General features: G+C 53.5%; 6 protein-coding genes across 6 annotated transcripts, besides 9 other annotated features; all 6 read left to right on the top strand.

The window, feature by feature from the left end:
- Positions 1-31: part of a microsatellite that runs on past the window's edge.
- A 176-nt stretch (positions 32-207) lies between these two features.
- On the top strand, positions 208-3228 carry Tco025E_00679 (sarcoplasmic/endoplasmic reticulum calcium ATPase 3; the record flags this gene model as incomplete). The annotated part of the gene is made up of 1 exon (XM_029367619.1): positions 208-3228. One exon carries the CDS (start codon positions 208-210, stop codon positions 3226-3228), a length of 3021 nt encoding a protein of 1006 aa, XP_029232248.1.
- A 228-nt stretch (positions 3229-3456) lies between these two features.
- Positions 3457-3482: a microsatellite.
- Positions 3483-3783: 301 nt separating this feature from the next.
- Positions 3784-3814: a microsatellite.
- A 754-nt stretch (positions 3815-4568) lies between these two features.
- Positions 4569-4627: a sequence feature (A-rich).
- A 277-nt stretch (positions 4628-4904) lies between these two features.
- Positions 4905-5273, top strand: Tco025E_00678 (ADG1 protein; the record flags this gene model as incomplete). The annotated part of the gene is made up of 1 exon (XM_029367618.1): positions 4905-5273. The coding sequence occupies one exon, from the start codon at positions 4905-4907 to the stop codon at positions 5271-5273; it is 369 nt and encodes a 122-aa protein (XP_029232247.1).
- Positions 5274-5540: 267 nt separating this feature from the next.
- Positions 5541-5562: a microsatellite.
- Positions 5563-5629: 67 nt separating this feature from the next.
- Positions 5630-7519, top strand: Tco025E_00677 (ADG2 protein; the record flags this gene model as incomplete). The annotated part of the gene is made up of 1 exon (XM_029367617.1): positions 5630-7519. The coding sequence occupies one exon, from the start codon at positions 5630-5632 to the stop codon at positions 7517-7519; it is 1890 nt and encodes a 629-aa protein (XP_029232246.1).
- A 468-nt stretch (positions 7520-7987) lies between these two features.
- Positions 7988-9433, top strand: Tco025E_00676 (uncharacterized protein; the record flags this gene model as incomplete). The annotated part of the gene is made up of 1 exon (XM_029367616.1): positions 7988-9433. One exon carries the CDS (start codon positions 7988-7990, stop codon positions 9431-9433), a length of 1446 nt encoding a protein of 481 aa, XP_029232245.1.
- Positions 9434-9654: 221 nt separating this feature from the next.
- Positions 9655-9682: a microsatellite.
- A 347-nt stretch (positions 9683-10029) lies between these two features.
- Positions 10030-10051: a microsatellite.
- Positions 10052-10160: 109 nt separating this feature from the next.
- Positions 10161-10185: a microsatellite.
- Positions 10186-10369: 184 nt separating this feature from the next.
- On the top strand, positions 10370-11659 carry Tco025E_00675 (putative ribosomal protein L2; the record flags this gene model as incomplete). The annotated part of the gene is made up of 1 exon (XM_029367615.1): positions 10370-11659. The coding sequence occupies one exon, from the start codon at positions 10370-10372 to the stop codon at positions 11657-11659; it is 1290 nt and encodes a 429-aa protein (XP_029232244.1).
- Positions 11660-12057: 398 nt separating this feature from the next.
- Tco025E_00674 (iron superoxide dismutase) lies at positions 12058-12759 on the top strand (the record flags this gene model as incomplete). The annotated part of the gene is made up of 1 exon (XM_029367614.1): positions 12058-12759. The coding sequence occupies one exon, from the start codon at positions 12058-12060 to the stop codon at positions 12757-12759; it is 702 nt and encodes a 233-aa protein (XP_029232243.1).
- Positions 12760-12783: 24 nt separating this feature from the next.
- Positions 12784-12829: a microsatellite.
- Positions 12830-12831: the final 2 nt, after the last annotated feature.

Genomic DNA, 12831 nt, shown 5'->3' with positions numbered 1-12831 from the left:
AAACAACAAAAGACGAGAAGGAAGAAAAAGAGCCTAACTACAAAGACGTACACACATACATTTATATTACTAGTTGTTTTCCTTTGAAAGAAGAAGAATTTAAAGGGGAAAAAAAGCGAGGAGGGAACGTAAGGCCCCCAACAGGGAGACCACCAACAAGGAAAAAAAGACGAGAACAAACGCAAGAAGCGGCGCAAGGCGGGAAAAATGCCGCTTCTTTCACTCCCGACCGACCCCTCCGCGATGGAGGCGGCGGCGGTCGTCAAGGCTATGCATGTGGACGCAAAGCGTGGACTCTCTGCAGCCGAGGTGGAGGAGCGACGCGAACAATTCGGCCGTAACAAACTCCCTACGGAGCCGCCAACCCCTTTTTGGAAGTTGGTTCTGGCGCAGTTTGAAGACACGCTTGTTCGCATTCTTCTTCTGGCGGCCATGACGAGTTTCGTGATGGCCCTTATTGAAAAGAATGCCACAGATTTTGTGGAGCCTTTTATCATCCTCCTCATTCTTGTGCTAAACGCGGCGGTTGGGGTGTGGCAGGAAAATCGCGCGGAGGGTGCGATTGAAGCACTCAAGTCATTCGTTCCCAAACTTGCCGTGGTGTTACGCGAAGGCAAGACGGTCACGGTGGAGGCAGAGGATCTGGTGCCTGGTGACATTGTTGAGGTGGCGGTGGGAAACCGTGTTGCGGCGGACATGCGTGTGTTGGAGTTGCACAGCACGACGCTGCGCGCCGACCAGGCAATTCTTAACGGTGAGTCTGTGGAGGCAATGAAGGGTGTAGAGCCTGTACGTGGACATCATGAGCGCTTCGCTGCAAGCATGGTTTACAGCGGAACAGCGATTGTGTACGGCAAGGCGCTTTGTGTTGTGGTGCGCACCGGCGTTTCCACCGAAATCGGCTCCATTGAAAGAAATGTGCGGGAGCAGGAGGAAGTGAAGACGCCGCTGCAGATCAAATTGGATGAGTTTGGTGTGTTGCTGTCCAAGGTGATTGGCTACATCTGTCTAGCGGTGTTCGTCATCAACATGGCGCGCTGGTACACGGTGCACACACCGACGCCAAATGAGCCATGGTACGAGCGCTTCATCGCGCCGGCAATCCATTGCCTGAAGGTGGCCATTGCGCTGGCCGTTGCGGCCATTCCTGAGGGACTTCCTGCCGTCGTCACAACCTGCCTTGCGCTTGGCACACGACGCATGGCGCGGCACCACGCCCTGGTGCGCGATCTCCCAAGCGTGGAGACCTTGGGACGTTGCACCGTCATCTGCTCCGACAAAACGGGCACCTTGACGACAAACATGATGTCCGTGCTGGAGATCTTCACAATGTGCTCGGGTGGCGCGCTGAAGGAGTACGGGCTGAAGGACTCGAGGTTCAACGTGGTGCCAAATGTCGTGACGTGCGGCGGCAAGCCGGTGGCCTCGGCCGTGGAGTCGGACGCGGCTCTCGGGATGCTGGCTAGCATCGCCGCCCTCTGCAACGATGCCTCACTCCACTTCAATCCGGCCACAGGTCAGGTGGAGAAGGTGGGCGAGGCAACAGAGGCGGCGTTGCTCGTGATGAGCGAGAAACTCGCCCAGCCCACGGATCCTGCTGCCGTCTGCGCCTTCCGCAAGCTCACCGAGCAAAAGTGGATTAAAAACACAACGCTGGAGTTTACCCGTCAACGTAAATCTATGAGCGTACACGCCACTTCGGCGACGTCTGCCAAACTGAACAGTTTATTTGTAAAAGGGGCTCCAGAGGAGGTTCTGCGGCGCTCAACGCAGTTTATGCAAGACGACGGTGTTGTTCTTCCTTTGAGTGACGCAATGCGTTCACGCATCATGGCGAAACTGGATGTCATGTCCGGGAGCGAACACGCACTCCGCTGCATCGGATTTGCCTTTAAATCAACAAGCCCTGTACGAGAGCTAAAGCTTACCGAGCCAGCTTTATTTGAGGAGGTTGAGTCGGATCTCACGTTTGTTGGGGCATGTGGCATGCTCGATCCCCCGCGTGAAGAGGTTAGGCAGGCTATTGACAGCTGCCGCACCGCGGGCATCCGCGTCATGGTCATCACCGGCGATCGCAAGGAGACGGCAGAGGCCATATGCAGGAAACTTGGTTTGATGCCCGCGACAGACACCACTGGATTAAGTTACACGGGAGCTGCGTTTGATGCGATGAGCCTTGCAGAGAAGCGAAACGCGGTGATGTCGGCGGTACTGTTTAGTCGCACCGACCCTTCCCACAAGATGCAGCTGGTGAAATTACTACAGGAGCAAAAACTCATTTGTGCCATGACTGGCGATGGCGTGAACGACGCCCCCGCCCTGAAACGGGCGGATATTGGTATCGCCATGGGGAGTGGCACGGAGGTGGCAAAGGCTGCCAGCAAGATGGTGCTGGCGGATGACAACTTTGCCACCGTCGTCAAGGCGGTGGGGGAGGGTCGCTCAATCTTCAACAACACAAAGCAGTTTATCCGCTACTTGATTAGCAGCAATATTGGCGAAGTTGCGTGTATTCTCCTGACAGGCCTCTGCGGCCTCCCGGAGGCCCTCTCACCGGTCCAACTGTTGTGGGTGAACCTCGTCACGGACGGTCTTCCAGCTACCGCCCTCGGTTTCAATGCGCCGGATGACGACATCATGGAGCAGCCCCCGCGTCGCGTGGACGAGCCCATCGTGAATGGATGGCTCTTCCTTCGCTACATGGTGATTGGCCTGTACGTGGGCGTCGCCACGGTCGGCGGCTTCTTGTGGTGGTTCCTTAGCCACGGGTTCAGCTGGCGCGAACTCACCAGCTACGCGGCCTGTACCGACATGCAGGACGCCAAGTGCGCCATACTCGCCGACCCGGAGGCGGCGCGCGCCATCGCCCTGTCGATTCTCGTCTTGGTGGAGATGCTGAACGCGCTGAATGCGCTGAGCGAGAATGCCTCTCTCATCACGACACGGCCATCCAGCAACGTCTGGCTCTTGCTCGCCATCTTCTCCTCGCTTGCGCTGCACTTGCTGATTATGTACGTGCCCTTCTTGGCGTCGCTATTTAACATCGCCCCACTCGGCGTTGACCCCCAAATTGTGAAGCAGGCACAGCCTTTTAGCGTCCTTGTTCCGTCCAACTTTGACGACTGGAAGGCGGTGATCGTCTTTAGCGTGCCGGTAATCTTCATTGACGAGCTGCTCAAGTACATCACCCGGCACACGCAGGCCCGCCACGAAAAGAAGAACAACTGAACGCGAAGGATAACTAGAAAGGCGAAAGTGAATGGACGGAAAAAAAAACAAAGAGGGAGAGGGAGACGAGGGGAAGACGAATAAAGGAGATGGTGCAGAGTGACTTTTTTTTAAATTCTTTGCAACGTCATTGCACATATGTATCTGCGCAAACATGTGTATTTATGCATGTGTTACGTAAATACATTTGCCACGCCTGCAATATGGCTTTATTTTTATTTTCCCACGCTCTCTCTCTCTCTCACTCTATCACTTATTATTTGCCTTCTCGAGCGTGGTTGTTTTGTGCACGCACACGATCGGCGCTGTGTGTATGCATGCAGGTGTGTTGCCGTACCTACGGTGTGGTGTGGTGCGATGGTGCAACGGTGTTGTGGTCTTCGCGCGCCTGGAGTGCAGCGACACACTACACCCACCCCTCTGCACGCGTGTAGATAGAAGGGTAGATTTCGTTGTCTGTACGACTCACACGAGAAGCGGTGGTGTGTGACGAAGCCAAAAAAGACGCGGAGAATAACATGGGTAGTAAAATGACAGTCTAGACATTGGGGGGCGGTGTGGGTGTGTCTGTTTGTGTGTGTGTCTGAGGTGAGGAGGGTTCCTGCTCAAGTCATGCCCTAAAAGAGGGTGCCACGGTTTGAGGGCGTTTGGTAAAACTATAAAACGAACGCGTCAACGGTCTAGCGGCGCATTTATTTTTGGGGGTATCTACTCACAGATCTGCAAAGGATGAGGGACAATAAAAGTAAACTCAAAAGAAAACAAACATGCACGCACCTGCAAGGTGTGTAGGCGCATTGCATACGTTTTTTTTTTTTTTTGTAAGTCCGCCCACAGCCGGAGAGGGAGAGAGGCAGGAGTGTTGTGCCCGGGCCGACAGGCAGGAAAAAAAACGAGGATACGAAGGAGAGAGAAAGGAAAAAAAAAAGGACTGCGTGAAATATGACTGAAAGCAAAGGAAGAAAGGAGAATAATTGCAAGGACGCACCGTGAGGAGGAGCTGCGCAAGTGCGGGGAAGCGTGTCTGCGAGAGCCTGTGGCGCAGACTCCCTCCCAAGACACGCATATGCATATTTGCTTATTATTTATTTATGCATGTGTAGGCATGCATTTCGCGGTAGGAAGAGAAAAGGTGCCTCCTTGGACACACAAGCATGCAGGCATAAAAAAAAGAAAATGGAAGCGAGTGGAAGAGAGATGAGGAAATTTATTGCTGGGAGGTTTATTTATTTACGTTTGTGTCTTGTCTCTTGTGCTTCCTCGTGTTCGTCCTTACTTTGCCCCTTCGCCCACACGCCACGAGGTTCCACTTTGCCTCGAAGGGCGTGGGTGGGGCGCTGTTGTTGTTTTTGTTGTGTTTTTTTGTTTGTTTGTTTTTTTTCTTTTGCGTGTTTGTCTGCGCCGTCGCTCTGCCCTCGCGTTGTGTTTTCCTGCAGCTCCCTCCCTCCTTCCGACGACGACGAGGACCGTCACCGCTGCTTTGAAGGCTGCCCTCTTTGCTTCTTTTCTTTTTTTTTGTGCGGCCTGCCCGACGCCCTCGGCCCAAAATCAGTAGGAATACGCGCGCGACGCAGGGCGGCTAGGCACAGCACAGTAGCGGGGAACTATTCGAGCGGGGGCAACTCCATTCCATCCACAAAGGACACACGGACACCGCAATACGAGGCACTGAAAAAATGTTTCGCGCATTTGCGAACTCGCCGGTGTACAAAACACTCCTCCGGCCCCTCAGTAGCAATTCGATGCTCGCGCTGTGTGTCACGACGGGATGCATGAGCGCGTTCGTGTACTGGTCCTATGCCCGAAGTAGCCTGGCCACGCTGCGACAGACACAAGAGGGCTGTCAAGGTATAGCTGAAAACGCCTTTGTGCAGAGCAGGAAATTGTTGAAGAGCCTGGAGGAGGACTGGGCTCAAGATATGAAGTCGCGTGACGACTCGGTGCGACGACTGGAGCTGCAGAACGTGGAACAGACACGCAGCATCGCTCGCCTGGATGCGGCAATGAAACTCTGCATCGCACCAGGACCACAAGTGCCAGAGTGATAGCAAACCCTTTCTTCTTATGCCTCTTCTTATTTTCATTCGTTTGGCTAAGTGCAGCGTGAACACATTTGTATATGTACGTTTATCTCTGTGCTCCTTTTTGCCAACTTGTAGATAGCTTCCTTTTCCCCACCCCTTTCCATTTATCATACTTTTATCTCCTCATTACTGTGTGTATGTGCGATTTGCTTCATGTTAGCTGTATTTAATATTCTCTTTCTTTTTTTTGTATCTTTGTTGGGATGAACATCCGTCTGGAATGCTGCTCACCACACACACACACACACACTGCCCGGCAGGCGAATATCAACTGCGTTCTAGAAAGGCAATATATATACACGCGCGCGCTGGGACACATGCCTAGAAAAGACAGAGATGTCTGGGACCCGCCGGAGGACCGCAAGGCGGTGGAGGAGCCACCATCTGCTTTCATGCAACACTTCCAGGACCGTGCTGTGCGGGTTGGAAAGGATGGCAGTAACGCACAGTTAGTGCGGGTCAAGCAGACGAAGCCGATACGATGGTCAGATGGCAGCAATAGAAAGAACGAGGGTGGGAATTCAGTGCCTGCATCTGTGGGGTGTGAGGCAGACATGCACAACAAGAAGCCAATGATGATGCCGTTGCCGTTAAAGAATAGACGCCATGCGGGGGGAATTGTGGCACCTGACGAGCTCAAAGCAGGACCCCCTGCGCCACGACCGCTCGCCAACAACTTCAACAGTTGCTTGGATAGGGGCACTAGTGGGGGTAGACAGCCAAGACGTTTGTTAGCTGCCCCTGGCGTGGATCGTAGGGAGGCGCCTAACGCAGCGGTGCCCGTAATAGAGTTGTCTCCACACTCGCGTCTAGACAACCAACGCGGGACGACCGCTGCGGCTGCGGTGGTGCCGCCGCGTCGTCAGCCGTCAGACGCGTTGTCCTTTTCAACGGGCAGAAGCCAATCGCCAGAAGTTCTCTCCGTCGAGCGCGTTGATGCGTTGCGACCAGTGAGGGCATTATTGCCCCGTTCACGGCCTTTACCCGAGCCCGTGGGGTCAGTGCAAGTAGGAAACGGCCTTCCAAAGCCGCTGTCTCGTCTGCCCCCACGCAGGATCAGTGAAACCGGTGACGCGGACGAGGCCCAACTGATGCCCAGACCGAAAAATGCGCTGGCATCTCCTTCGTCGTACACACAGCAGAAGAATGTTGGTGGGAGTAGTTCGAGTCAGAACAGGGGGAGCAGCAACGGCGCGGTGGTGCAAGGAGATGGAGAGACTGACTCTTCCGGTCGGCTGGGAGACAATAGAAGTGAGTCTGCCGCGGATGCTTCGCCCATCATTCCAATGTACCAGCCGATGGGTTTCATGATGTTCGCCAAACCCAATCTTGCGAAAAACGGAAATAAAAAGCCCCTCAACGCCGCGAGGCAGAAAAAATTAGCCAGTGGCGCTAAGCGACCGGCCACAGAGGAGGGTCCACGCGACAGCCGCCAAGGACAGCTTCCTCGCACGCGAGGAAACAACCATATTGCATCAGACGGTAAAGAGTCACCCATGTCCGTGCCGTCAACAACGACAAGGATACTTTCCCACCCCAGCAGACTCCCGCCGCTGGCGTTCACCTCAGCACCAGATGCGGATGCAGCGTCCGCAACCAGCAGCGGGGCGTTGACGGAAACCAAGGAATCTGAACGGGAGGAAGTGAAGAAAAAGAACCCTGCGTACAAGGCGTATAAATGGAAGGACTACAAAATGATGATGGAGCAGGTGGCGAATCTTAAGTTGGGAGGTCTGGGGCCCACCGACACGGACGAGCAACGCCAGGCCAAGGAAAAATTGCAGCGTCAGCGTCAATACGGTGAGTTGGCTGAGAAACTAGCCGTAGAGAAGATACGTGAAAAGCAACAGCAGTGGATTCTTCTTCAAAGACAACAGTTAGAAGAACAAGGTGAGGAAGGCGCTCTTGCCAGTGAGACACCATCAAAGCGGCGGCGGCAACCGCCTCCCCCAGAACGAATTCAGGCCCAAGAAAGAAGGGCACGTGCGTTGGACTACGCCCGAAACATCCCACGACCAGAGCCGCCAACCAAGCGCAACGCGCGTGACGGGAATAGTTCTACTCTCTCCGAGTCTGGTTCTCTGCGCTGGCGCTCGCCGCAGGATGAGGCTGCATGGCGGCGCGAACAGCGCCTGAAGGAACTGGAGGCTAGGCACCGTATTGACCGAGAAAGAGTGGCGGCAGTCAAGCGACAACTTGGATATTGACCTCACATTGTCCTGCTTTTTTTTTTGCTGATTTTTTTGTTGGTTTGTTCTCTGGTGTTTTTGTTTTGTGTCTTTAGTATATCCCTCCATACATATGTACTAGTCTTTTCGTCTGAAGAATTTGTCCTGTTATTCTTCGGTGTGTCGTTTTGTTTTTCTTTTTCCTCCCTCCCTGCAGCGGCAGCTGGGGCATGACTGCCTGATCGAGAGGCAACGAAAGGGGCAGTGGCGTTGTGTAGTAGAATCCAACACATTATTGTGGACCCCATCAATCACAGATTCTTCTTCTCTTCCTTCACCTGGTGGGGATATTATTATAATTATTTTCCTGCCTCCAGCTTGCTTCTTGCCGGGGCAGCTGTTAAAACTTTCCTGTCTTCACCCCCCACTCTTTTCTTGGCGTCTAATGTGTGCCCGTGTAGCAGGCAGGTGGCGAAGTGTGCTATCTTGTAGTGTAGCGCCGAGGCAATGAGCAAGCCCCCTGGAGCGACAGACGCCTCGGAGACGTTGGAGGGTCTCTCCCGTGTTATCCGTGAGGCCATAAATAACGGATGCACGGATATGCTACGACGTTACCACAGTCAATTGGTTAGCCGCGTGCTAGTGCTGTCCTCGTCTATTATTGAAACAACAGCACTGGCGCTGCGTACGGACGTCACGTCGGCGTCGGCGCCTGGTGGAGAGCGGCAAGAGGACCCGAAAGCCCTCATCCCGAGGCGGAGCCCGGATCCTGGCAAGCGGACCCCCGCATCTGGAAAAACTTACAAGAGCAACACTATTAGCAATGGTGGCGACAAAATGCGGCGGGGGAAGCGTCCTACACGTGACAGGGCCCTCACGTTGCCACTTCTTCTCACCCCACCACTTGAAGTGGGGCCTACGATGAACCGGTGCGCCACATCCGCGGTGACAGTTAACGTTAGTGATATTCTGTCCTCCACGAATGCAGCGCCTTCGTTGCCGCATTTTACATCATCAGTCAAGCGCCCTGTGGAGGGTGAAAGATGCGGCGCCAGGGGGCGTGGCTCGTCATCTGAGGTTATGTACCTCAGCGGCATGCGTGAAATGGGACAGCCCTTCGTGCAAGATGAGGCGCTCACAGATGAGGAAGTGCGTGCCACACTGTCCCTGGTAGCACAGGCGAGTATTAAAGACAAGAAGCAGGAAGAAATTCAGCATTCATACTATGAATTGCTGTGTGTTCGGTCGTGTGAATTGGCGACTCCCGCGTCGCCCATATCGTCGCCGTACTCTGTTGGAAATGAGGGTCGATGCGTTCGTGCTGGCTGCTTCACAAAATCCATTTACGCCCATCACCCCAGCGTTAATGAAGAAGCTGCATCCCCGATGCTGACCCCGCCGAAATCCATCAAGGAGAAGAAGCAAGTAAACATGCGTGGAGCAAGTTCTCAGCGCCCCTCCCTGAGTCCATCGAGCTTGATGTCGACGCCAGCCAGATCGCCCTATGTAAAAACATGGAAGAATGGGCGACGCAGTGTCGTTTCATCAAAGTCAAAGACCGCCGCGATGGCAACCGGGGCGGCGAAGGGAGCGGCAGCTAAGGCTATTGAAGACGTGTCATCAGTATCGCCCATTGTGTGGCGTCCCGTGACTCCATCGATGGGCACTGGGACTGGAGTCAACTGTAAGAGGTCCCGGGGAAGGGCAGGAGGTCAGCCGATATGTAATAAAAAAGAAGATTGTTTGGGGAAGAATGCTCAGGGCGAAGAGGATAAAGTTGTGGGCAAAGACAATGCGACTCAATTTGTCCTTCGTACTGAGGGCCGTGTTTATACCCTCCACTACACAACGCCCTTGTGTACGCAGCGAAAAGAAGCTAATGATGAACCCACTGTGGGCGATGGAACTAGTTCCCCTATTAGCATAAGCGTGGTGTCGCCTCAATCTCCATGACTTTTGATGTTATGAGGATGCATGGAGACCGTGGTTGCCGTCGTGCGTTTCATCATATGAGTACTGCGTCATTCGCGTAGCAGTGGCATCAACAATTTCATGTTTTCTAAAAATAAAAATAAAAATAAAAAGAAGGGGTAGTATCTTCACTCTTCCTTTGCCGGTTTATTACTGTTATTATTTTGGGAGGTCTATGTAACGATTGTACGACAGCATTGGGCAGAGAGAGAGGGAAAGAGAGAGAGAGAGGCGATAGTGCGGCTCAGTTAACGCCCCTGCTACTTTATGAGTTACTTGAGTCTTTTCTTCTTTTTAACTTCCAAGAGATACCATGTTGGCATAATGAGGGGGTTTCACTTCCTTTTTTCTTTTCTCCCCTCTTTTCACTACTACAACTCCCACCAATGCCCTCGCTGCGGAGGGGTTCGGCGGTTGCGGGACACTAAGGACTGCCCCCTCGTCTCTTTGCAAGAAACTCAGTTGTCTTAATTTACGTATTTTGAACTTGCTTTCTCCGCCGGAGGGAAATTTTTGTTTGAATTAGTTGGTGTGTGTGTGCGGGGCGCATGAAGCCGAACGGTGATTCCTTATTGACGTTTTTTTTTTGTTTTTGTTTTTCTCTTGCGGAAATAGTAAGGACATGACCTTCTGCAGTTTCCTGTCCTCGCGGGAACTCAATGGTCTTCTCTTGTTTGCTGATGGTCTTTGTTTTGCGCGTTTGGCAGTATGTTGTCGTTGTTGTTGTTGTTGTTTGGTTATCTTTCTTCTTCCTCTGCTCTCACTACTGTTTCTGTCATGACGACTTTTTTTTTCTGTGTGTGTGTTCTTGCCTGCTCTCTTTCTGTGCATTAGCATTCTGCTGCTCTTTTTACCGGGCCCTCCTGGGGCTTTGGTTTTGGTTTGCTTACGCTCCTCGTAGCAAGAGCGACTTGGTCGATGTGGCGGCACCGGGCCGCAGCGGCCTTCGCTGTGGGGGTCGTACGCTGCGCATCTCCGTTTTGCGGCGTCGGGAGCGCCGTTGGCTGTCGGCGTGTGCCTTTTGGAGAAGCATGTAGGGAGGTGGACGACGCCGCTGCTGCTGCGCCGTCCTTTGTGCCCGCCTTGTGTGTGGCACGGCGTGGCGTGAAGCTCTCAAACCCGAGCGGCAAACAGGGCAGCCAGCACTACGGTGTCGAGCCGAAGCTGGAGGCAGGCAAAGATGTACAGCTGAAGCACACCGAGATGTATGACGGCTACACAGATGACTTTGGTGTGTTTAAGGAAGGTCCCCCCACGACGTTGCGACTAGAATACGTGCGTTCCCCTGAGCATGGCTACTCGCAACAGCTGCTCCAGAAAGACATCTGGTCACCGTTCCAAGTCAATGCCAACATGATGATGTACACTCCGTTTTACTACGACTGGAAAGGGTTTGCGAGTCGGGATTACTGGGGCCATCGCAGCGGAACGAATCCCGGCAGCAAAGTCTTGTTAGGGCACTATCGACGGGTGGAAGAGCGATCGTGGGGATACCGTGTCATGGTGAACCACAAACCACAGAAGCGTGTTCCAAAGTGGTTGGCGTGTGTGCTTCATCTGCCGCGTAAAAAGACCTTTGTAGGATTCTTCTTGTACGCCAATGGGGCCTACGTGGCGGAGCTTCTCACGTATAAGCAGTTGCCACGCATCTGCTACAACAAGCCGTTTCAAGGATGCATGCCAACGATTGGGCAGACTGTGGCGCTAAGCGAGGTGACATATGGTAAGGAGTTGCACTCTGTAGAGATGTATCCGGGCCACGGTGGGGTCATTTGCCGTGCAAGTGGTACGGCGGCGGTGGTGTTGCGCGGTGCGGAGCCAAATCTGGTCCCGCTTCTGCTTCCCTCGAAGGAGGTGCGCCTCTTTGATAACAACTGCCACGCCGTCTTTGGCCGACGGGCGGGGGTGATGTACCGCTATCAGCGCAACTTTGGCAAGCGCAACGTCGAGGAAAACATGCCACATCGGCCAAAGGTGCACTCCAAGACGAAGCGCGTCTCGAGTCACCCTGCTGGGGGCGGCAATGGAGGGTCGGCAAATCTGCTTGTGCCACTTGACTGGCGCATTCATCCACGCAACTGCGTCAAGACAAAGTACTGGCTCTCCGGTTACATTCTCCGTGGGCGGCAGTACAACAAGAGCCAGACGGTGGCAGATATTAAGTCTAAAACGTATAGCTGGGCGAATCGCGATCCAGTGTATCGTTAGGCACACTCCCTGTCCCTCTGTGTCTCCGTCTACACGTGTGTGCGTGTTTAGGCGTCTATTTCCATTCACTACCTCCACCGCTCAAGCGTAGAAGGAGAACAAAAAGCAGGTTTGAGCTTCCGTGATTGTTGTTGTTGTTGTTTTTTTTTGTTCTGCATGCTATGAATTTTTTTGTTTGTTTTTTTCTTTCTGCGGCTGCCTTCAACTGCGGCAAAGAAAACTGTATGTCGGCCGACATTTGCGTCTGACGGCAAGTATGCATTTCCTCTTTTTTGAGCATTCACCTCTTCTTCGTGTTGTTTACACGCGTACGTGTGTGTCACAAAACGTTATTGGGTATATATTGCGCAGCTATCACGACATCCTTTACACGCAAACAGAGAAGCAAGTTATAAGCAATGTTTCGACGTGCAATCAACGTATCAGGCCCGACACGCTGCCTGGCGTTGATGGGATATGCCACGCTGCCTGACCTCGTAAAACCAAAGGGAGCCCCGGCCGAGTTGCCCAAATTGGAGTTTAACTGGAAGGAAGGCTGTGCCCCCGTATTCAGCCCGCGGCAGATGGAACTGCACTACACGAAGCACCACAAGGCTTATGTTGACAAATTAAATGCACTGGCCGGGACGACGTACGATGGCAAGACCATCGAGGAGATTCTCCTCGCGGTGGCAAGTGACGCCGCCAACAAGGTGCTCTTTAACCAGGCCGCACAACATTTTAACCACACCTTTTACTTCCGCTGCATCACACCGAATGGAAAGCCGATGCCAAAGCCTCTCGAGTCTGCCATCGCGGCGCAGTTTGGCTCTGTAGAGCAGTTTAAGGACACCTTTGCGCAGGCGGGGGTCAACAACTTCGGTTCGGGGTGGACGTGGCTCTGCGTGGACCCGGCAAACAAGAACCAGCTCGTTATCCATAACACAAGTAACGCCGGGTGCCCCCTGACGAGCGGACTGCGCCCCATCTTCGCCGTGGATGTCTGGGAGCATGCGTACTACAAGGACTTTGAGAACCGCCGGCCGGAATACCTGAAGGAGATCTGGTCAGTCGTTGACTGGGAGTTTGTGGCAAAGATGTACGCGCAAGCACGCGGGTGAAAGCATTGCGCGTTGATGCGAAGTGAGAGAAAAGCGAAGAGGGAGGAAAGAGAGAAAGAGTGAAGAGAGATA

This window comes from Trypanosoma conorhini (assembly GCF_003719485.1).
Source record: "Trypanosoma conorhini strain 025E chromosome Unknown Tco_14.4_contig_00017, whole genome shotgun sequence".
NCBI classification, from domain to species: Eukaryota; Euglenozoa; class Kinetoplastea; order Trypanosomatida; family Trypanosomatidae; genus Trypanosoma; species Trypanosoma conorhini.
The sequence above is the reverse complement of the archived record's forward strand: the minus strand, read 5'-3'. Positions and strand labels throughout refer to the sequence as shown.